This window comes from Rhinichthys klamathensis, unplaced genomic scaffold (genome assembly GCF_029890125.1).
Source record: "Rhinichthys klamathensis goyatoka isolate OS25496 unplaced genomic scaffold, OSU_Roscu_1.1 h1tg000137l_1, whole genome shotgun sequence".
In the NCBI taxonomy this organism is placed as follows: domain Eukaryota; kingdom Metazoa; phylum Chordata; class Actinopteri; order Cypriniformes; family Leuciscidae; genus Rhinichthys; species Rhinichthys klamathensis.
This window is the reverse complement of record NW_026606672.1, coordinates 882,130-907,138: the sequence shown is the minus strand read 5'-3', so window position 1 is coordinate 907,138 and position 25,009 is coordinate 882,130. Positions and strand designations below refer to the sequence as shown.

Genomic DNA, 25,009 nt, shown 5'->3' with positions numbered 1-25,009 from the left:
ACATACCTAATACCATAAAAGTCACCTAGTTTCGTAACATTCCGATTAAGCTGTGATTTTTAACATTTTTTTATTTGAATGATTCGGGTCCATTTGGGCCGAAAAACCCCAGAGGGTTAAGATGTAATGATTTAGAATGTATGTTAAACTGACATCTTAAAGATGTCTATCAGATGTTAGTAAACAGCAGATGCTTTCCAGATGAAGTGATCTTTAACAGACATCTTGCAGACGTACGTGTGCTATTTGGGGTTGTACAGTGTTGGGACGGAGGCCCCAGAACTGCAAATAGAATAGGATACTGTAGAACGATACTACGAGATTTCTTCAAAAAGCAGATCGTGGACACATTTTAATCGTCCACGATAAAAAAATCGCGATATCGCACACCTTGCTTCTTTTTTTAGTCTATGGATCAAACTCTTAGGTCTGTTTAATTTAATGTAGATAAAGTCCATGGCGGTCTTAATCCTGTCACCTGCGTTATTAATTCAATAGCCCCCAGCATCACATAAAAAAGATGAATCCCTTAATACGCTGATTGTCATTCATGATTAGTCAAATAATTTGCATTGAGTCGTTTGATAGCAGGGGCCACAAAGAAGCCTGATTAGCATTGGGTATATTAAGACCACACAGTCGACAAAGTTCAGGGAACCAGACACAAGCAAAGTGTATATTATCCGAAAATAATACTTACATGTTTCTTATCATACGTCAACTTCAATCAGGCAGAGAGCGTCAATCCAACTTATACTGTCTTTTCAATAGCTCTTATGAAATTCTGATGCTAACTTTTTTTGCATTTGCTGTGCAAAGAACTTGACTAAATTTATCTTAAGACCAGTAGATTTTCAATGGATTTATTTGAAAAATACACACCATTCACATATGCTTCCTTTCCTCTTTGTACTTCATTACAAAAACAATACAAACTGCAGAAAGATTCAGACTATACAGACACCAGAGATATGAGGTTAGCATGACATTGCACAAGATTCTCAAGAAGTCAAGCTTCCTCTATGAGGCACAGAATGTAGATCTGGTTAAAGTTCATTGAACCAATGTTCAAGAGGCAAATGACAGGCATCTAAAGCATAATGAGTAAAAACTGAAATAACAGCTGAGCACAACGTATATAAATATTAAGGTAACTCTTTACAATAGCCTTTTATTAACATGAACTAACAATGAACAATAACCATGTAAGATTAATAAATGCTGTAAAAGTTATGTTGATTTCAAAATTTACTAACACATTATTAAAATCAAAAGTTGTATATTTGTTAACAATACACTGTGAACTAACATAAAGAAACAATGAACAGCTGGATTTTTATCAACTAACATTAACAAAGATGAATAAATACTGTAACAAATGCATTGCTCATTGTTAGTTCAAGTTAGTTAATACATTAACTAATGTTAACAAATGAGACCTTATTGTAAAGCGTTACCAATATCAAAAATTCAAATGATTCAAAAATGTTTTTTTAAATGTTTCAATGAAAACAATCCAACATTGCCAAGTTGGTTAGGTATATTGATTTCAAAATGTGAGTTCTTTTTTTTCTGATTTGTACACAAATCGCACATTCATTTAGTTAGGGCCCATATGACCATATTATGTCAAGACTTGTTTTAAGAGAAATGTCAAGTGTTTGATGTCACTGTCAATTGGAGTTGGCTTAGTACCATCTCACACTTCTGGTACGAGTACTGAAATTCACAACACATGACAAATAAGAATGAACACTTAAGTTTTGTTTGGGTGTTGCAAATGGAAAAAAAAAAAGATAAGGTTCCTCAAACACTCAGCCCAAATGAGAGCACTACAATAGAGAACAGCAACACAGAAGCCCTTTAAGGCAGGAAATGGGCCTCATCCTGTGGTGGCTGGTGAGTTCTGGAGAATTTCCAAAGATCAGTAGCTCAGCTCACAGTGGAGGCAAACCCACAAGTGATGAGTGCTTGATTCTGTACAAATTGCTTATAAGTAAAGAAAGGTACACACTTCACTTCTTGAAATATATCACTTATATAAGTCAGCAATACAAATGCACTTTTTTCCTTTTCAGGCAACTGGTACCAAAATACTTATAAAATTACTTTTTCGTGTACAATTTAATTTATACTGATCATGTATAGATTTACTAAAACCTATGAAAATATTATTTGGTTATTTCAAACTTGTGACCCTCAAATTAGTCCTTTTATTATTGATTATCTTAAGCCTCAGAACCTAATTTAGGGTTGTTTTAAAATCTAACAGATATGCAAAACAGAAATAGCAATTTGTTTGAAAATCTGTAGCTTTGTAAATGACACTGCAAACAGCTAAAGACTTTAGCTGGAACCTGATACAACATTTCTTTTAGTATATATATATACTGTGTGCAATATATAGTAATAGTATACCATGTACAGCTGTGCTAAAGTTGAAGTGTAGGCCATCTGTTACTTGCAGAACGTTCATAATAAATAACGACCTTTTGCTCTTTCAATGCAAACAGCTCAGAAAGAAATCTGCAGTACTGCTGCATTTGTCATTGTGCTTAAGTCTAAGTCCATTTGCAGAGCTGATGGGACACCCGAGGCTGTGCCGCAGATCAGCCTGTGGTGAGATCGGTGCCAGCAGTCTCCAAAGTCTCAGCAATTTCACCCAACTCGTCTTGAAGCTCTGTGAAAGAGGGTCTCCGGAAAGCCTCTATCTGCATGAGACAGAACAGACTTTCAGATGGTAATGCATAACATCCTTTTACAGGGAACAGGGTTTGTTAGCTTTTAAGCATAACTGATAGAGGAAATGAGTGTCCATTTTTATACACACAAAAGGTCACTTACCAGACAGCAGCTGGCTGCCAGCTCCAAAAGATGCTGAGGACACCCACTGACCATTTTCCTGAACGCGGACACATCCAGGCCGTAATCCTGCCACACACACACAATCATAAATGCATACTTGGTAGATTTTATGAAAAAAAATAAGGTGCTTCTGATACTGGATGTGGCATTCAATCGTGTCAATAATGCTATTTATATTCACCCGTGTTCTTGGAAGGATTTCTGGGTCTGCTGGGATCCTAGCCAGAATTTCACACAGAACAATTCCAAAAGAGAACACATCCACCTAACATTACATAAAGCAAAATCATCAAGCGAGAACAACCAATGCTTTAAAACACTGTGTTCACAGGAGCACAATTTCACATCTTGTTCTGGCATTTTTGAGTCATCACCTTGCGGTCGTAGGGCTCCCCGCGCAGCATCTCAGGGGCCATCCAGAAGGCGGAGCCCACGAGTGAAAGCTTCCTGTCCTTTGCAGGAAGTTCTACCACCTCTCGAGCCAGACCAAAATCAGTCACGAGCGCTTCTCTGCCCCTCGTGGTCACCCTTATTAGACAATTCTTTGGGAGACACAAACATACTACAGTAAAAATATAATACAGTAAAAACAGTAATATTGTCAAATATTATTACAATTTAAAATAACTCTTTTCTATTTTAAAATGCAATTTATTCCTCTGAAGACTAGAGTAATGATGCTGAAAATACAGCTTTGCCACCAGTGTCACATGATCCTTCAGAAATCATTCTAATATGCTGATTTGGTGCTCAAAAAACATTTCTTATTATTACCAAAGTTGGAAATAGGTGTGCTGCTTCACATTGTTTATTATTATTTACATATTTTGTTTCAGGACAAAGTTCAAAAGAACAGCATTTATTTGAAATATAAATCTTTTGTAACCTTATAAATATATTTACAGTCACTTTTGATAAATGTAATGCTTTCTTGCTGAATAAAAGTATTCATTTCTTTGAAGACTTCAAACTTTAAAACAATAGAGTACATGGCATTAGATTTGCTAATAAATAACTGCATGTTATGAATTAATATTAACTTTCCTTTTAAATAATGAGGTCATATATGTCATTAAATTATTTTAAATCAAATATACCAGATATAGCAAGGAAAAACAAAATGCTTAAATTTTAAATAACCACATTCTGGGTTACAGAATAATTTTAAAGTGAGTGTTTTTCCTTCACTGCCAAAAGGGGGCAGCAAAAACTCGCATAAAGTTTCATGACTCATTCTCAATCTTCTCCAAAAACTCTTACACAGCATATCCAAAATCTAAATGCATAATATCACATTTATATAGCAGACATTTAAAATACAGTGTCTAAATAAACACAAACTAAAGGTTTGAACCTGTGCAGACTGACTTGACTGTGGACTTTTAGTTTCAACGTAAACTAAATACATAAGGTAAATGGCATCTAAATGCAACACAGTTCAAATGCATTTACATTTAGCAGACGCTTTTATCCAAAGGGACTTACAAATGAGAACAATAGAAGCAGTTAAACTAACAATAGGTCAACAATATGCAAATGCTATGACCCTTCCCAGTTTATCTAACGCAGTACGTGTACTTTTTTTTTTAAAGATAATAGATATAGAATAGAAGATAAAGTGTTAGTATTAATGGATCAAGTGTTGCCGAAAAAGATGCCTCTTCAGCCGTTTCTTGAAAATGGTCACGGACTCCGCAGCTCTGGTTGAGTTGGGCAGGTCATTCCACCAGCATGGAACAGACCAGAAAAAGGTCAGAGAAAGAGATTTTGTGCCTCTATGAGATGGCACCACAAGACGGCGTTCACTTGCAGAGCTTTAAAATGCATAAAATGCATAAATAGGATACATGACAGCCATTTTGTTCTTTATTATCTGTAGCATGTAATGTGCCTTTGGAGACAATGTGCTTAGCAGCGGAAGCAAAACTCCCAGGCTCAAATTTAATGAATTAATCAGCTGACCCTGTACCTCGCCAAAGGGTCTGGACCAACTACAACTCCTCTCCTCCATCTCTCTAACACCCCTGGGGTACCAATATGCAATGTTATACCTCACTTTCAGTTTGAATGGTCTCTAGCGATGATGTGTCATGGCTACAAGCATACCATTTAGTCTGAATATCAGTTTAAAACTAAATTATTGTGGGTATAATAAAAATGGGCTGTTATTTTAGAGGAAAGGCAAATGAGGAGACACTGAAGCTGACCAGAGTAAGGGGACTCCAGGTACAACCGAGACGTTACATAAGACCAGTGGGAATCTTGGAGAAGAAAGTGCTGATGGATAAAACAGTAAGTTCTGCATCTGGATTGAATTAGAAACCTCAGCTAAGCCTCCATCCCAAAAACTGACCTATGATTACAGGACTAAGAAAACTCCAAGCACAGCCCTGAGCCTAGAAGCCTCCAAATTTAGAGCAGTAGCTCATGCATATGCCAAGTGTTGCAACACCCTTTGGCTGAGCAGCTAATGGGTGGGTTTAAAAGAAAAGTACTGAGGTTGCTGTTTGACTCAATATGAAAAAATAAAAATTCTACATTAAAAAAGTGTTTTTTTTTTATATATAAATGATAAGATAAAAAAGATAAGATAAAATGATTTAGATAAAAATGATAAATACTACATTTTATAATAAATAATAAACTAATACATTTTGTTAAGCACTGTACACAGACATTAAATGTTTTATTATCTTACATGTATTTGTGTATCTCTAGCAAATGTGCATATGAATCTCTTTGCAAATGTTTGATCCCATATTTAAATCCTGTAGTTCTGTAACACTTTGTGCCATTCAGCTTGATGAACCCTTTCACCTCCTCTAAATGAATGTTCCACAAGCTCTTAAAAACACCAGCTTTAGGGAAGAAGTCAACTGTAATAGCTTCTATTTTCTGACATCTTCCCACAGTCAAATGCCAGTGGAAACCAATCAATGATCCCTCTAACCGATGTGCTAGATGTCACGGTTGTGTAAACCGTGTGGCTGGCATTTTTGTTTGCTCATTGTTCATATCTGAATAGCTGACAAATAGGCAGTGGCACAGAGACGAGGGTAAGGGGGGGGGGGGGGGGTGTCTGCGAGCCTATACACTGTTTGTGCATTTTGCATTTTCAAATGAGATGGGAAGGGTTGGGGAGAGAGTGTGTATGTGACAGAAAGACTGAGTGGGAGAGTTTATTACCATCACAGTGGACTGGCCTTGTTGCCTCGCCCTTCACCCCAGGTTTGGTGAGCACTTCTGTGAATCCTGGCAACCAATGACACTCTGACGCAAACATCTATGTCTGCTGTATTTCTCAGGGGAGAATTCCATGTAAAGACTAGACAACCATTCTCTGACATCTGATGATTGCTGTTCGGTTATATTATCTATGCTTTCCATTCTCATTTTATATGTACCGTCTGTTCGTCACTAAAGATGAGTGCGATTAAGAGTCCTGCTGTACCTTAGAGTTCAGATCTCTGTGATAGATGTTCTTGTAGTGGAGGTAAATCATCCCTCTGGTGATGTCAGAGGCCAGGTCAACTTTCTCTCTCCAGCACAGAGGCATGTCTTTCCTGGCCAACAGCTCCTCTAAACATCCTCCACTGACGTACTGTCAAGAGAAACACAGTCAGAGAGGGAAAGAAACAAACAAACACTTTCACTTTTATTCTTATATTTATGTGCAGGTCTCAACAATAAGGAAGTCTCTAGGGACAGTGTAATGTAATACAAATATAAAATAAAACAAAATGATAAAAACAAAAGGTAAAGTTTATATAAAACAACAAAATATTTTCCACTCCTTAGCTCTATTTGTTTCATATGTAGAAATGTCCTGTTTGATTTTGCATGTAATGAAAGCTGATTAATATTTAATAATTAAATGTTGCATTAAATTAAATGTTATATGAATTTTATTATTTATTAATTATTTTTCAATATCTAACATTTAATTGTTTTTATCTAATATGTGATTAATTATTGGTAGTAAATAGAGAAATGTCAAATATAACTATTTTCTGAAATGTATATATTAGTGGCAGAGAAAGCAGAAAAAAAAATCCATATTGTTGGGCCCTGATAAACAAATGCAAATCACATGTGCAATTACAAAGCATCATATCTTTGGGACATTTCTAAGCACACTAAAATGCATAAAATAAATTCAAACTGCGAAACAAACCATTTCATTTTGAGGCTAAGATGGAGATCTCACCTCCAGAATTGGGTACAGCTTGTCCTCTTTGACACAAATACCCAGATACCTGAAAAAAAGAGATGAAAGAGGTGGATACGAGCCATCGGTATGACATGTTCCCTAAAATTGCAATGTTGAGCAAGTTAAAAGACAGTCCAAATCATTTGTCAAATGCTCAACAAATGTATAGAAATGGTAAGTTACTTTGAGTAAAAAAGTTATGTTCAAGCATTCATTTGTCATCACTAATATATTAGAGAACCATGAATCAGTGAAGCAATGAACATGGGTAAACGTAATATTTCACAATCATGGTGACCTCATTTGGTTCAGCAGTTCTGTTCATGGGTAAACACGACTGTCATCTGTAATATGTTGATGACAGCTGGCAGTGTACATTTATCTCAACTTTCCAGACAGTTTTGAATATGGCTCTGTCCTTCCATAACGCACTGGAAAAAAAGCCATTCTGAGATTTCTTAGACAAACACACGTCACAGTGCAGGATTAATAGCAGTTTAACAGTGCTGTGCTGGACAGGGCTTGGTGTGACTTCTAACCTTTAACAGGCTTGTCAGAATTCTTCAAAATCTTGTATAGTATCTTGCATTTTAATCTAAGGTCATATATGTACACATACATTACCAGTTAAAGTTTTGGAAACACCTACTCAAACTTCACGATTACAGTTTTCAACAGTTTCAGAATAATAGTATAGGCAAAAAAAGGCTAATTCATTAATTGCAAGCCTTAAAGCAAAATACTTTAGAATAGATTAAAAGGTTTTAAGATAACACAGTACAACCAGTCCAGTGGGTCTAAACTTTTGACTGATAGTGTAAATACACAGTGTACATAAAAAAGGAGAATGGAAAGCAAAAATAATAAAACCGAATATCAACAGACCTTTGTCAGGGTTAAAAAAAAACAAAACAAAAAAACTCCTTTCTGTAGACAATAGTTATATGCTATAAATATTATTTAACCCTCTGGCCCTCTTTGTTTAGGGGTCACACTTGGCTTCTTCACGGTCAAAAGTGACCGAAGCCTTGAAATGTAACTTTTTTCCAGGAAAACCAATATAATATATTTCTGCTCAATAATATTTTTTGATTATTATTAGAATTTTTAGGGGATTTTAAGATGCTTTGCAATATTTATAATTAAAAAAAAAATCACTATTAAAAAATAAAAATGTACATTAATTTACTAAATATATTTTTTATTATATTTCAATTAAACCAGTATTCCATGTTATAATAGAGACAAGGCCAATTTTGAAGGTAGATTAGTAGCATCTGGTGGGAGTAAATAAAGAAAAACTTATGAAATGCCATGGTGTAACCACTAGATGCCTGTATAGTTCTATATAAAGTGGCTAATAAATATTTTTGTGGTTTTTAGAAATAAATACTTATTTTTAAGGATTTGGATTTATACTTAGACATTCTTTTTGTCAAGGTTTCGATAAATTTTTATTATGTTGATTTGAAGTGTCAGTTTTTGCATTCATTTTACTACAGTTAAACCTGAACACAGAGGACATTTTGTAACACATAGCATCAAAATTCAATAAAAATGTAACAAAACTGAACAGGTATGCTTTATCACAGCTTAATCAATCTGGGTCTGATCTGATTTCAACCTCTTATTTGAGTCTTTTGGCTCAATTTTACAATATTGTTACAGCCACACCAGTTCATTTGTGCGTGTATAATAATGTGTTGTGCGTGTCTGTGCAAGGATATGTGTGGGGTGAGGGGTGGGGGGATGCGTCTATTTTGGATGTATTAGATATATTGATATTTATATATTGAGTGTCACCCTTTTATGCTGTGCACTGTTTTCTGCACAGTGGCTGATTTGTAGTTGTACCAAAGGATTCTCTGAGTTTTTTTAATATTTTTTTTTTAATTTCCAATTAATGTCGGTCTATTCCTGACCGTGAAGGAGCCAAGTGTGATTTTTTTTTTTTACCCTTTGACATATCCGAATCATGTCCTTGATTATTTATTTTGTTCACATAGCTAATGCGACAAAAGTCTCCAAGTGTCATCCCATTCTGATGAAGCAAAAAATGATCATCATATCATGAATAAATCAAAAAATGTATTAATTCAGGGATACCTCACTATGTTGGGGTGTGAGAGTTTCTGCAGAAGGCTGATTTCTCTTACAATGCTGTCCTGATCAACATCATTCTTATAGATCTTTACTACCATCACCTTCCGTGTGGTGTTGTGGATGACCTGAAAATAAAGTAAAGTGACAATAAAATGAAAAACAGAAGAGAGGGGAAGGGAATGAATCCTAAAGAGGTATTAAAACATTCCGATCGCTCTCTACAGTACAATCAAAGAGCAAAGCTTCCATGTTAATATACAGGAAGGGACAGAACTGCTGAGACAGTTGAGCTGTGCAATCATCGCTTATGTAATTTACACAGCAGGGACTCATCAGGAACCCATTAATGGGTATGGTGTACTCGGCACAAGGGCCACCTCAAACTGGGCTTAGCTGACAAATATGTCCTAATTAGTAGGACTACAATACTGCACTGTATGAGTGCCATTCAAATACACACACAAATATATACAGCACACTGGGAGACCTTCTGCACTACAATAGGATGATTACAAGTAATTTCCATTAAGATTGAATTTTTCACTCTTCTTCATTCTTGTTGATGGACTTCACTATGAAACATTTATGATAGAATTGTGTAAAATATTATGCAATAAAATTGAGTAACAAAATAAATCAATATGCATGAGGTAGTTAAAAGTGTACACTGCTTTTTTTGTTGCGAAAAATGACAATGTGTTAAAGGACTAAGCAGATAATTCATGACTGCCAAAATTTCTTAGCACCTACTGCACATATATTATTAAATCACAGACAGATTCATGTCATCAGATTCAAGATATTTTGAGCATTACCTTGTAAACCTTTGAAAAAAAGCCACTGCCAATCAGCTCATGTGTAAAGTTTTCCCAGAACTCTAGCTTGCGGACGGCTGTGCGTAGCTTCTGCCAGCGGTCCACATGGCAGTATGTATCAGAAGACTCTCTATACAGCGTCGGGCTGGTGGGCTCAGACGAAACGTCCACCTCACACATCCTGGAGATCTCCGCTGAGAACCGAACACACAAAGTGTTGAGAGAAACACCAAAGCTTTCCACAAGGAGTGCTTAAAGGCAATTCAGTGATAGAATACGATGTTAAAAAAAGTCTAACATTTACTGAAAAACGTGTAATAATCTTTTAAATCAAAGAATTCTTTGTGAAATGCCTCTTTAAATATTTATCAAGCAAGCGCAAAGCTTAAACTGCCAAATAATTAGTAGCTGGTTTCTAAAGGAAGCAGTGTGTGTATGTATGAAAGTGAAGCTCTTGGTTTGAAGCTCATACAGCGAGTACTGGATTAGCTCAATGAGTAGGAAGGCTCTCGTCTGCTGCAGCGGGGTATAAAAGTGACAGAAGAACGATGTCTTAAAATAGCCATGGACAGCATGCAGATAAAGATTCATGCAGGTGAATGATGGACTGTTCTTGATCAAAACACAAATGAGACCTCAACAACTTACAAAAAAAATGTACTGCTGAGACTCATTGAGATACATTTAAAAGGTTAGTTCACACAAAAGTGAAAATTCTGTAATCATTTACTCATCTTCTTGTAACTCCAAACTCTTTCGTAAATGAAAAAAGGTGATATTTAGAAGAATGCACAGTCTGATCTTTTATCAGAAGAACACAGTGACCACAGACAATAGGGATATATTTATTTATATTGTGTTTTATGTCCTTTTTGGAGCCCATTGACACTTTGCTGAGTTTAACTGCATACAGCAAAAGCATACAAAGGAAGTCATATGGGTTTTGAACAACTTGAAGATGAATAAAATGACAATTTTGATTTTCACTTTAACTGCCTATCGTAAATGGTAAGAAGGCTTTTAAACAATGTAATGTACCGCTCAAAAGTTTGAGGTCAGTGAGATTTTTCTGCAAGAAATTATATTTCATTATATATTCATTTTTTTTTTTGTGTGCAATTCCTCCAAAAATATTAAGCAACACAACTGCAATAATAACAAGAAATGTTTCTTTAGCACTAAATGAGCATTTTACAATGATTTCTGAAGGATCATGCAACTGAAGACTGAAACAATGGCTGCCAAAAACTCGTGAAAAGAGTTATTTGTAATGCTCTTTCATAATATCAGTTTTTATTGTATTTTTAACAAATAAATGCAGCCTTGAAGAGCATAGGAGACTTATATATTATATACTGTATGGGTTGGAAGTCTGACTCAAACCGACACAGGATATTTGCAACATGAAACAGACAGTGTCGCACATTACTGTGGTTGAGCAAATTCAGCAAAAATATAAACGATGAAAAACAAAACTCTGGGTAAAAAAAAAAAAAAAAATTACACAGTATAAACTCTAGTAAAACAAGTATTCTCTAATATCTAAAAACACAATCAGCAGCACTAGGTTAGTGTCAGTTCACTCTTGGTTCATATAATATCTGGGGTCTAGACTTGTGCTTGCAACTTAATGCATCAGTATTTCCATGTTGGGGAGACACTGAGAATAAAGTGGGGCGTTGAAGTCAATGGGGACTGTCATCACAGCCCAATGATGCTGCCGGGAAACAGCACGGAGTGGCACGCTTACACAACCCGCCGGGCTTTGTCACTTAAGCGGGAATCATCTAGCGGTATTCATCAAGGGTACAGCGCACACATGCAGTCTTTGTGTTTCCAGCAGCAGACGCACAATCACAGCCCTTTCAGTTTTACAACCTCACTAAAAAGCTAAATGCTTAGAGTGCAATCCTAACTCGTCTCTTCCATCCACCATTTGCTATACTTAGGCTAATGCCAGAATGATAAATAAAAGACTCCAAGAGTGACTTTAGACTTTTGGAGGTTCCTCTAGTCTAAAGCTTTTGTGTACGCTTACAATACAGACTCACTATTTTTGACATCAGACCTCAAATGAAGTTTGAGTACATGATGGTACATTCAGAAAATAATGACAATAATCAAATAAAACATATCCCAGGGAACATCCTAGTACAGACTGATTTATAACAGCTGACATCTCCACTGGAGTTCAAGCATGCAAGCTGATTTAGTTTTAGACAAACCACAAGTTAACATTACAGTGATAAAATTCACTAAAGGAAGGGGTTTCAACCTCCCATTTACTCTGGGAGGAAACAGCCGCTATCTAAGTGGAAGCTAACGTCTGCCCTCGCATAGGAGACTCAGGGTTTGTGAAATATGCAGGTCAAAAGGAGACACTGACTCAAAGTTTACACAGCACGCAGCACGTCAGAGGATGCCATCATGAGGCCCGCAACCTGCCTTCACATGCACACGAGAGGAAATCAAACCTCAACTTAGACTTTTACAGGAACACTAATGCTTCAGAATGCAGTAATATGACGAAATGAGTTATGTAGAAGCTATACAGGACTAGAAATAATATACATCTCTTATAAAACATTAAAACAGATCTGCTCTTGGTATCAGGTGAACAGTTGTTTGTCTGATCAACACAGGAAGAATGCGGCATGTTTTCAACCTTGAAAGGGGGGGAAAAAAGCCTGAATTTAGATGTTAGTATCACTTTGCATGCAGTTAGATTTCTTAATTGGTCAGATGTTGGATTAATAAAAAAATATGTGATCTTAATATCTAGTTATCATCATCATTATTTAAATGCCTTTATAGTATTTATTAATAATAATACATTTTATTTAAAATATTATGTTTTTCATTTTCAGTAAGTCGGTTGCTTGTCATTTCTATATTTATCTTGAACTTATTTTTTATTTCAGTCTTAGTAATGTAATGCTTCAAATTAGATTTCAGTTAGTTGCCAAGCCAACATTTTTAATTTTAGGTTTTATGTAAGATTCATCATTTTATTTCAACTATATTTCAATTAATGAAAACCATTTAAAAATTTTAGTTAACAATAACACTGATCTTATTTTTTTGAGGATAGAATATGCTATAAGAAAAGGTCAGAAGCAGCAGTAACATTAGAAATGGGTCCTGAACATTCTCAGAAAAGCCTAGGCCAGAACAGAGATGAGAGACCGTGATAAGAACATGCGAGGACGTCACATGATCAAGTCATGAAATTCACACCAAGTAAATCACTTCATACTATTGTCCATAATCGCACCATAATATGCGTCTACACACAACATGCCATCTATTTGTTTTTGTTGCATTCTTTTAATCCACATCACGACAAGTTCTCCCTCTCTCTGCACACGGTTTTCTCATGTGGCTGCTGGGATTGGTGTGAACTGCAGGGGCAGAAGCCGAGGTCTGTTCCAGACTGAATCTGTTGGAGAAGAGGGAGCTTTGGCGTCGCTCCAGAGATCTCCCCCTCACATTCTCTCCCACTCTCTACACTAAACAACATTCAGCACAGTGGCATACCAACCATCAAAAATGTCAGAAGTCTTACTGATGTTTTTCTCTTTTCCATCTCTGCCTGTCTTTTTTTTTTTCTTGGAGTTTTGGGAGCATGTTGAATTGATCAAACTAAATTTAAGCAATTTAGGTACGATGACTAGTCGTAATGATTTCGTTAAGACTGGAGCCCACCTGTCTGGAGGAAAAAAAAATCAATCAAAGGAACAGCAAGAGAAATCTAGTTTCCCAATAATGACTCTGAACAGAGACTGCTTTGTCACAATGATTTGCTGCCTAATAGGCTACATTTGCAAGCAGGGACAAAATAACTGATCCAGAGAAGCTTACAGTATATCTGCTGAACTTATATACGGTATCAGTAATATATAGTATCTAAGCTAAAGCATGGAAAGGCTCCGCTACTATGAAAAATAAACCCTGTGATGAGAGAAGAATGATTTTGCTCTTTTGCAATACATACACTAAAACTATTCAAAAACGAGGCCTAAATAACTACATATTAGGTATTTTGAAACTGTAATATCATACACTATTATTGTCCAAATGTTTAGGGTTGGTAAGATTTTCTTAAATGTTTTTAAAATAAGTTTATTATGCTCACAAGGGCTGCAATTATTTGATAAAAAGTAATATTGTGAAATATTACAATTTATTTGTAAATATTTTAAATCCAAATTTCCTGAGTTTTTTTTAGAACCGAGTTTTCAGCAGCCACAACTCCACCCTTAGTGTCACATGATCCTTCAGAAATCATTCTCATATATTCCGATTTGGTGCTCAAGAAATATTATTTTTTTAACCTTAAATGTTGCTTGTAACTGCTTAATATTTTTAAGGAAAACTTTTGAGGAAATCTTTTTCAGGGTTCTTTGATGAATAGAAAGTTCAAAAGAACACATAATATGAAAAAAAAAATTGTAACCGTCTTTAAAGGGTTAGTTCACCCAAAAATGAAAATTCTGTCAGTATTTACTCACCCTCATGTTGTTCCAACCCTGTAAGACCTTCGTTCATCTTCGGAACACGAATTAAGATATTTTTTATTAAATCTGAGAGCTGGATCACTCCTCCATACTAGTCCATAGGCTTCTTCAGGGATTGAATTTGCCGGCCCCGAAAAGTTATTAAAGACGTCGTTAAAATAGTCCAAGTGACTACAGTGGCTCAACCTTAAGTTTATCAAGCGACGAGAATACTTTTTGTGCGCAAAGACAAACAAAAATAACGACTTTATTTCAACTATTCATTTCCTTCTCTGTGGGCCTCTAATCAGTTAACGTAGTGTGATTGCGTAGAGCTACGTCACACGTAGGCTCACTATTGGCCGACGCTGGTCATGTGCGTGATGCGTGTGACGTACAACAACAGAAGCTTATGCTATTACACTAGTGAACTGACTCGAGGCCCACAGAGAAGGAAATGAATAGTTGAAATAAAGTCGTTATTTTAGGGGTTTTTTGCGCACAAAAAGTGTTCTCGTCGTTTGATAAACTTAAGATTGAGCCACTGTAGTCACTTGGACTATTTTAACGATGTCTTTAATAACTTTTCGGGGCCTGCAAGTTCAATCCCTGAAGAAGCCTATGGAGGAGTGATCCAGCTCTCAGATTTCATCAAAAATATCTTAATTCGTGTTCCGAAGATGAACGAAGGTCTTACAGGGTTGGAACAACATGAGGGTGAGTAATTACTGACAGAATTTTCATTTTTGGGTGAACTAACCCTTTAACTGTCAATTTTGAACAATTTAATGTCCTCTCTGAATAAAAGAATAAGTTTCTTTCAAAACAATAAAAACATATAAATAAACTTACTGACCCCAAACATTTGAACGATAATATATAATATGCATGTAAATGCTGTTGCTTGTATACTACACATCATCCTTTGATTATCCGGTTGTATGTGAGCACTCTTATGTTATCAGAAGGATTCAGTCTCTAATCACACACTTCTTAACTTGTCTCCAAGCACATCTCAAGGTTCGATCAATAAACATCACATACTTCCTATAATCAAAGCAATTATCTTCTGAGGTTTGCTTCTTTTTGTTAGTCTACCCTTGACTTTGACTCCTGACTCTTACAGCATCACATGTTTGTGCTTCACGATTCTGTGCTCAACAAGCATCAACAACTACATACATATATGCTGCATTTAGTAAAGACAAATAAGACAGTATAAAGTGTGGAAATAGAAGGAAGTACTTTTTAGAACAGTCCTTTGCCGTTTTATAGGAGAGAGACAGGACTGGGCAGTGCACTTTTGGAAGGAGATGGGAGGAAAGCTACGTTTTCCTCTCTCACACACCAAAGGGCAGGGATGATCTCAGCTATGTCAACAGGAGGGCACAGACCGAAAGATATAAACTCAAGAATAAAAAATAGTGGAGTACAACACACAAGACAACAACACAATGCCAGAGACAATAACTATGTTTTAACCATGATGGTACTCTATTGCACTGTTGCCTTGTCTGAAACACTCAGTAATGAGACACTGACATGTGTCACAAGACTTCAACTCTGGGGTAGAGCACGTCACTAAAAGCTCTGGGAACATATTCTGACGAATTCTCTTCATGACATTCTCAATGTGAATCCACTAACTTATTCCCAGCCATACTGAGATGAGAAAGGTCAAGTGAGGATTATCAAACCTCTCTATTGAGCCAGGCATCTCTGAGTTGATTGAATACATTAGGCAGAGCAAAGTAGAAAACCTGTTCTTCATGACACATGCAGGTGTACAGAGTAGCAGCATGTTTTTAAGGACAGCTAGCTGTTTCGTGAACAGTATATATATATATATATTTTTTTTTTTTTTTTTTTTTTACAAAACATTGATTAATTCCTATAGTATTGTTACTTACTGCACTGGTTTAATAAGCTATTCATGTGCATCTTGAGGTGGGTGGAGGAGAGGCGTCCGCCGGAGCTCAAAACACAGACAAGCTGTGAAGTGCCTATATGACAGAAGCTATAAGAAAAGGGACACACATAGAAGCAACCATGAACAGAGACACACAAAACATAGAAATGTAACAGAATCAGCAAGGACATAGAAACAGCACACTGAACCGACAAGACATTTTAAAAGCAACAAACTCTGATAAAGTGTAAAATCACATCGCACAATGACAGAGCTCTGAAATAGGCTAGTTCTTGGTGCACATAAGTGTCGCATCATATTAGTCAAAATTTAAATGAGAACAAAATGACAGACGGATGAGTGGGTGGATGCATGGACCAAGATGCGGTTGTTAACCAGCAGAAATGTTTTAAACATGTGCACGTGTAGCCTAGTTTATTATAATTTCACTCACACACACACACACACACACACACACACACACACACACACACACACACCAAGTAGGAAAATAATCAAGGTGCATAACATCCTAGCAATAGCTAGCCTACCCGATAAAAATCAATCTCTTACTCACAGCAAAAAGCACCCCGGCGTCTTCACCTCCGCTGCTGATTGATTGATTGCTCAGCGATCAAATAAAATCGACTACAACCCCCAAACAAGTTCTAGTCGGAGACAAACGGTGACATCGTTTGCTTCTACTGCGCTTCTGTTCTTGAATGAGTCCATTTACCGTCACTCAACCCGACAATCCTCAAATACTGCGAACCCGCTCTCCTTCAGACTTACAACTGCTTAACAGGGTTTAAAGCGGTCTATGTTTAATGGGCTAGGCAGTGTAGTGGGAGCCAGTTGCCATGACGTCATAATTGTTACGTTCAGCCCCACCCACCTGTAGGTCCATGCAGCTTCAAAACCAGTGTGAGCTACTCAGAACTAGTGGTGTGATTTTGTTCAATGACTCGAATATTTTGAATCTCTTCACCAAACAGATTCATTTAGTGACCATTTGCGTGTAGGCTATAGCCTACACAGAGCCCTGGCTATACAAGAGAGACCGTTTTAACTTAAGCGTGTCAACTCCATCGGCATTAATTTAATTAAACTAGGTGACTTGTTCAATTAGTTTATTTTACAAAAACGAAAGTTGTTGAAGGAGATCAAAGTCGCGTTTTTACTTAAACACAATTCAGCGCTTTGCTGTAATCTAATTAACAGACCAATTTTACTATTCCATTGTGGTTTTTTTTAATTTATTTTTTTATAAAGAAAGCCGCTACATTTACGTTGTGGCAACGTTTGTGGCACGTCGCTGTCTACGTGCCCGCAACATAACAACGTAGAATCGTAAGACAGGGCTGTAGCAACGTGCTGTGCGACATCAAAGCCACATCAAAGCAACTGAGAGACTATTCTGACAATTAATTTTTTTTATGCTAGATATAGATATCCCCCATTTAGCATGTTATGTTTTGTAGTTATTTTTAATTAGTCATAGATAATTATATACTTTTTAAATATTGTTTATCCTTATTATTATTTATGGGCCTATAGTAAATTCATTGTAAACACCTGCAAGTGTACACTTTGAAGAGTAAAAATGACAAACGTTAGCTAATTCAACTCTATTAAAACTGCATATGGTAATCAAATTGCACTTCAAAAAGTCATAGGCCTACATTTGTGAGAGAAAAAAAAACATTATATAGGCTACAGGGAGTGGACTAACATTAACTAGCATTAGCAGACATGAGAAAATCTAGCAAAGAAACGAATGAAATGACAAATCAAAGGAAAAGATAAACAGCAGTTAAGCTGTAAGCAGTTACAACCATTTTTTTCTCTCTGCGTTTCCAAAAAAATAAAAAAGAACGGGCTCTGGTTCTGTCAACCATAGATGTATTTATTATGTCTATGCTGTCAACACTGACAACGCTGCAACAACCTTCACTACACAACGTAGTTATAGCAACCTTTTGGCCATGTTGTTAAAACGTTGTTAGAAGGTTGGGTACGTTGTGCCAACGTTCTGCGTTTGCTGGATAAATCATGGTTTGTTTATGTTTGAACAGCTGATTTCCAGGCACAAACTGTACCATAGGCGGTAAATGCAAAAGGCCAATTTACTCAACATGGCCATATAGCAAATAACTATCTGGATTGTAAATATATAAATGTTAAGCATACAACCTTTCAATAAATAATGTCTTTATTTTAGCCTAAATATTCACTACATTTCCTCCGCTCGCTATTATTAGGGAATTAGCGCCCCCGTCTGTATAAATTACGCACCAGAATCTTTGCGGTTTGCAAACAGTTCAAAATTTAGGCTTAATAGGCCTTCCCTTGCGGAAACAGACAATAATCACACATTTTATCAAAATAATAAATATTATTTTTATTGTTTAAAGTGCATGGGTGGTAACTCTTTTAAAATCACATTTGCTACGAATTATGTTTCATGACAGAAGCACAAGCATACTCAGTTTAAATCATGGTTTAAATAAATGCAACTGCAATCCGATTAATAAAATAAATTGCTGATATATCTTTAAGGGTCGCTCTAATTTTAAAGGGCACATAAAACAGCCAATCAGCTGTCTTTTACATTTTAAAAACAGACCAAATAGATTTTTATATTACTTCACACACTATAAAGAAAAAATCCTGAAAATAGCACAACAGGCATCCCCACTTCTTGAGGACTCTCCCATCTTCAGGAATTACCCATTTCACACATTACTCAGTGTTTTTACTCTTGCTTTCTGGAGGATGATGCCACAGCAAGCATTTGGCAGAAAAAAAAATGTATTTTTGTAATTGTTTCTGTTATCTAAGGAAGTGTTTTTCACATCACCATTTCCATGTCCTATTAATTTATTTATGTATTATGTATTTATGTATGGAAGTGTTCTTAGCCATTTGAAACTGTATTTTGTTCTCTCTTGCATGTGTAAGTGCTGAATCACAGCTTGTTTAAGAAATGGAGTGTACTTCTAATACAATTTTAGGATTTTAGTTTGATGAAGGTGAATAGTCTGTATCAACATGTAGATGGAGACTTCTGAAAGTCATGCCAAATGCGGAGAAGATTCTGTGGATTAAAGCCATTCACTACAATGCGCTTGGAAAAAGTGCACCTTTCATAACTAAGCCTGCGCACCTCAAAAAGATTCCTAAGTCCCAGAAATCGTGTTGCGTAAACTGGTTTTACACCCAGGACTTGAAGGCACATCCCCACATAAACATCTTCGAGTGGAATTGGCAGCACAAATCTAGAGGCCCATAATATTTTTCTGGCCAGGTCAGTGGAAAAGACATATGCAGCTCCAGACACGTATGGAGGATACCAGGTGTCTGGGTAAAGATCCTCTGGGATATACCATTTGTTGTAACTGTCCCTGTGAGGAACAGCATCTGAGATGACCGATCCAGTGATGTAGTCTTTCCTTGAGGACTTGTCTTGACCATGCAGGTAGTCCACCAGGTATCGCACATTGAGAAAGACATCTGCATCGATCTTCATGGTATACCAGGCACCCTGGCAGTAAGTGGCTATCCAGTTCATAATCATCATTGTCTTGATTGTGAGATTATGGTAGCTGTCCACAAAGTCCATTTGAATAATGTCACCATATTCATTGCTCTCCCTCTCAATGTGCTCCTGCAGTACTGGGTCGCTTTGTGCGGGCTGACCAACGACAAACAAATGCAAAATATCCACACCAGGAATCAAGCCATGTTGGCCCCATGTCCTTCTAATAGCAGTCCTAGCCTCTCTGCTTTTGAGAGTCACTGGGATCATAAGAACCAGGAAAGGACTCTTCTTCTCACACAGTTCTGGCTGGTTCAGAATGAATCTGTATGTTGACGGTGAGATCACATCATGGAGCTTTTTAGGTGTTGGAGTCTTCTTCGGAAGAGATGGCCAAAGTAATGTGTCGTTGAAAGCAAAGATAACTAAAAGCGTTATTAATCCAGCGACAGCTAGGTATTTTAAAAGTTTAAACCGCGATCGCTTCCGCATATTAACACCCAATAAAAACTTCATCGTCCCACACATGTGGGACAGTTACAAAACTTGAATGTTTGACGAAAGGTAATTTTGCGTAAGGCTAAGATACATGGGTTTGTTTGGCAGAAGTTACCAACCCTTCTTGACATGTGCAGTTTAACTTGCTGACTCACTTTTAAAGTAGCTGCTAAAACAACTTAAAAAAAATTCTATCGGTTTTATCTGGACGTAATTAACAAGATAAACCAGCTAGCTCTAAAGGTTATTTTTTTGTTAATATTTATCATGTAGCAGCTATACAGTATCACCGGGGAGTGTTTTCCGGAGTTGCCAGATTACTCTAGCAGAAGAGAAACAATGATTGAATAAAGACAGACATTTGCTTGATTTTGAATTCACGATTAAGTTATTGAGTTTCTTCATTTAAAATGTTAAAGAAACCCGCACAAATAATTACAAATCAGGCGATAAACACTCCCTAATTTTCTCCTCCAATCTAAGCGCATTTTCCTCGCCCACCCTGGCAACATGATTTTACGAGAACCTCACTTGAGATGTGCCTCGCCCTGGAATTCAGCCGAGGCGAGTCTAGTGCAGGGCAGGCACGTTCTCGCATCAGACACCTAGTACGGTGGCCGAGAGAGCTCAACGCGCTGCAACTGAAAAAAACACATGCAAATTAAGAAAACATCTTCATCAGTTTCACAACACGCGTGTGCTCCAAATACTCACAACACAACCAAATACAGAAAAGCGCTGCAAAAGTTCACAACACAACAGAAATGTTTCCAGGGGACCCCAATAAGCGACGAACACGGCTAGGACGTCTACTTTATTTTATTTTAATTTATTTCTTTAAAAATTGTTTTTTTTTTCAAAACATACAGAGATGATATGTTAATGACATACAACTTTGTATACAATATACAAAATGTATTAATAATATGTTCAATGATATCAGAATACAAATGAGAAAAGAACAATGAGCTGAAAACTAAAATAAATAAATTATTAATAAATAAAAAAGATAGAGAAAAAGAACATGAGGGAAAGATATCAATCTACCGGTATACATCCGTTACATTGTACATATTTTGTCAGCATGTTATGTTTAAATTTTCATAAAGAAAAGTTTCATAAGAAAAGATTTAAAGTTGAGAAACTCACACACAAATATATAACGCATATTTTAAAAGCTTTTTTTTTGTAAAATAAATTCATACTTATTTGCATCCGTTGTTAACAGCATAGATAAGATATTTCTGTCATAAGAACAGCTATTCAGCTGATGGACACCGTACTGCGTTGTCATGGGAACATCCCAGCGTTGTCTCTCGTTGCTCCCTTCATCCAGGCCCGCATTAATGCACGGGCTTACTGGGGCTGAAGCCCCAGGGCCTATGAAGACAAGGGGCCTATCATAAGCCAAAAAAAAAAAAAAAAAATCACATTGTTTTGTAATTTGTCGAATTTTCTGTCAATCACTTGATATTCATGTTTTTGGCTGCTGATTGATCCAATTTACAAGTGACCCACGTGGGAAGCATGATATGACAGCCTATCAGAATGTAGAGAAACAGTTGTCATCTTCTCTAGTAGTCTATTCAAATTTATGCTAGTCACAGAGGCTGATGATAGCTATCAAAATGTTGAGGAAGAAATAAACGAAAAATATCGCGACAGAAAGAAAACAGTGAGAAGGAATTGTTCAAAAAGATTCCAAAGCTAACAGGATTTTTTAAACCTGCAAATGAAGGTGAGTCGAGCTCATTAAGCGGAGCACCGATCGATGAACAGTGGAGAGGACAAGCAAACAGGCGGGCAGTGTTAATTTCGTTGACGAATAATTTGCGTAATTATTTTCGTCAACAATTTTTTTTCACAGACGAAAACGAGACGATACGGTCCCGACCCGAAGCGTGCAGCCCTGGCCTGCACATATAGACAGACAGACTGAATTGAGCTCTCTTTCGCGTCTGAATGGACAAATACACACAACATTATGTCTAAATGTCCGTTTTAGAGAGTATTCACGTAAACACAGTCGGTTATGTCTTTACAGAATGTACAGTTGTGAGAATATTGGATGTGCATCAGTGCAATTGGATGTGCGCACTCGGTCTTAAAGTGACAGTGCGTAATAAACCTAATGCCGTCTGTACCAGGGGCGTAGCCAGTATTGGGCCAGGGCGGCACTGGCCCGCCCACATTACTCACTGGCCCGCCCAGGCAAGTTTGATAAAACTACATTTTTAGTTTATTTTTATTCAAACGTATTTAAGAAAATATATTAATATATACCTGATTTATTGTTGACTGCTGTGTGTGTTTAATTCGTTTTCCGAATAAAATGGAACTGTCGAAGCAAGTTAGAAAGCCTCTCTCCGGAACGTTATTGGTTGCTATGGTTGCTGGGGGTTCCGACAGGAAAACTCACAGCGGCGTCGGCGCCACAATAATGGCTAAACAAATTTCTTTAATGTGCTATTTGAAAAAAGCAAGAGTTGAGGAAGAAGACACGCCACTGCCTTCATCTACCGAGTCCACACAGCCCAGTTCTTCAGACTCATTACCCCAGGAGAAGGCTAGTCAGGTGCTGGTGGCGGCTGCTTCTTGCTCCCTCTCTCCCGGTCAGCCTGACGCGGGTTTACCCGCCGATCTAATTGCGATATTAGCTATTATTTTAGCTTACTTTATTTTCGGGTGAACTGTCTTTGCACTGCTGACTAGCCTAAAATAGACAGGTTATTGTCTACACTGGTTTGTCCAGCCTTTATTAAGCTCTGTTGGTTGAACATGATGATTTGCCGAATATAAAGGTGTAACTGTTTTTGCAGTTTGTCTATTAATTTTTCTACTCTCTAAGGTTAATTATTACTGAAGTCATTTTTTTTCTATGAAAAACTATAGGCCCACTCACATTTTCACTGGCCCACCCAAAATACAATTTCTGCCTACGCCACTGGTCTGTACACTTAATATTAATCAAACAACAAAATAAAAAAGAGAAAAGCATTCACTGCTCTTAAATAGCTTTAATATGGATTAATTATACTTAAATTATACAAATAAATTTGTCTGCTTGAAAGAATAAAGAATGATGTATGTAAGTTAAAGACTGCATAATCATTGATTGAAAAAAAAAAGACTGTTCTACTTTAGGAGAAGAAGTGTTTTTATTTAATTTTAAGATATTATGTTATGTCACCGTGCTAAATCTGTGTCTGTACAGTATTGCATGTTCAAACTTTAAAAATTCAAATTAACAGGTTAATAGATGTTTTCTATGGGAATATATAATGGCTTTGGAAATTTTAGAGAAATTCTAAATTAATGCATTAGAATTTCACTAAACCCATTCGACTTTAGTCGACTAAATCTACTGTAAATTTAGTCTACTAAAATCTTATTGTATTTCGTCGACTAAAACTAGACTATTTACTGCTTTCCAGTATAGCCTGTGCTGTGGAGGTTTTACATTGCTGTTGTTGTGGATCTTTTTATGGAATACTGTTTTCGTTAGGCTATATCTCCCCGAGAGAAACTTATTTCTGCTTTTGTTGTATAGACAAACGTGATCATTAGACTTTTTTTTTATTGTGGGCCTACAAAACCTCTCAGCCCCAGGGCCTAACAGCAGGTTAATGCGGGCCTGCCTTCATCAAGTGTGTTGCAAACGGCTACATAATGGCACACTAGTGCCCTGCTCACTCAAAAGTCCCCACTTCAAGCCCTCTGCAGCTCACGAGCAATAAGCACGTCCCAGCCGTGTTCGTCACTTATTGGGGTCCCCTGCAAACATTTCCGTTTTTATTTATTTATTTATTTATTATTATTTTTATTATTATTATTATTCAACAACACAAACAAACAAGGTACATTAACAAATATCTGAAAATAACCTCAATTGTTCAGCCTTAGGTTGAGCATAGCTAGTACAAAGAACAGAAAACTATAGAACAAATAAATAATTAAATAATAAGCAATACAAAAATAAATAAAATGAAAAATAAATAAAAAATAAATAAAAGGGACTTTTAAATTAATTTAAACGTATCCAAAAGAGAAATCAATTTAAGGGCTTTCTGATTTTTAACTAATTTTAAAGATTTGCACAAGAGTTTAACCTCATTCATCCAGTGATTAAAGTTAGGTTTAGATTTAAACCATCTGCATTTGTGAATGAAAAACTTTCCAAAACATAACAAGAAATTAATAACAAAATCACAATCTTTGTTTTCCAGACAAACTCCAAACCTAATCACCCTCCTAGACCTTAACCAATTCTGCACCTCACTCCAAAAGGGTTGCACCATATCACAATCAAAGAAGACATGCTCTAAATTCTCAATATTTGTTTCACAAAAAACACAATTATTCACCTCAAAATTAAATTTCAATCTTAAAAATTCATTAGTAGGATATAATCTCGTTTAAAATGTTGAAGTTCACCTCCATAGCTTTACGACGGAGGGGAAAAGACAAATAATTTTTCCTATTTTTTTATTTATTTCAACCATATCATTATCATTATCACGATCCCATTCATCGAAAAGTAGTTCCCCCATCACCCCATTATCTTCCGCCTTTACC

At 36.5% G+C, this 25,009-nt stretch overlaps 2 protein-coding genes across 4 annotated transcripts; both read right to left on the bottom strand.

The window, feature by feature from the left end:
- Positions 1-1,508: 1,508 nt before the first annotated feature.
- zgc:162952 (PKc_LIMK_like_unk domain-containing protein) lies at positions 1,509-17,228 on the bottom strand. 3 transcript variants are annotated; one of them, XM_056257396.1, is made up of 10 exons: positions 16,976-17,228; positions 16,400-16,506; positions 9,994-10,187; positions 9,182-9,303; positions 7,073-7,121; positions 6,317-6,466; positions 3,240-3,407; positions 3,047-3,130; positions 2,845-2,931; positions 1,509-2,711 (listed from the first exon to the last, which is right to left on the bottom strand). In XM_056257396.1, exons 2-10 carry the CDS (start codon positions 16,428-16,430, stop codon positions 2,610-2,612), a joined length of 987 nt encoding a protein of 328 aa, XP_056113371.1. In that variant the 5' UTR covers positions 16,431-16,506; positions 16,976-17,228; the 3' UTR covers positions 1,509-2,609. The 3 variants fall into 3 exon arrangements, with proteins under 3 accessions (XP_056113371.1, XP_056113372.1, XP_056113373.1); XM_056257397.1 differs by lacking the exon at positions 16,400-16,506 and having other exon boundaries at positions 16,976-17,227; XM_056257398.1 differs by lacking the exons at positions 16,400-16,506; positions 16,976-17,228 and adding an exon at positions 15,791-15,809.
- A 2,082-nt stretch (positions 17,229-19,310) lies between these two features.
- On the bottom strand, positions 19,311-20,542 carry b3galt8 (beta-1,3-galactosyltransferase 8). Its single transcript, XM_056257328.1, has one exon. It carries the CDS (start codon positions 20,462-20,464, stop codon positions 19,445-19,447), a length of 1,020 nt encoding a protein of 339 aa, XP_056113303.1. The 5' UTR covers positions 20,465-20,542; the 3' UTR covers positions 19,311-19,444.
- Between the last annotated feature and the right edge of the window lie 4,467 nt (positions 20,543-25,009).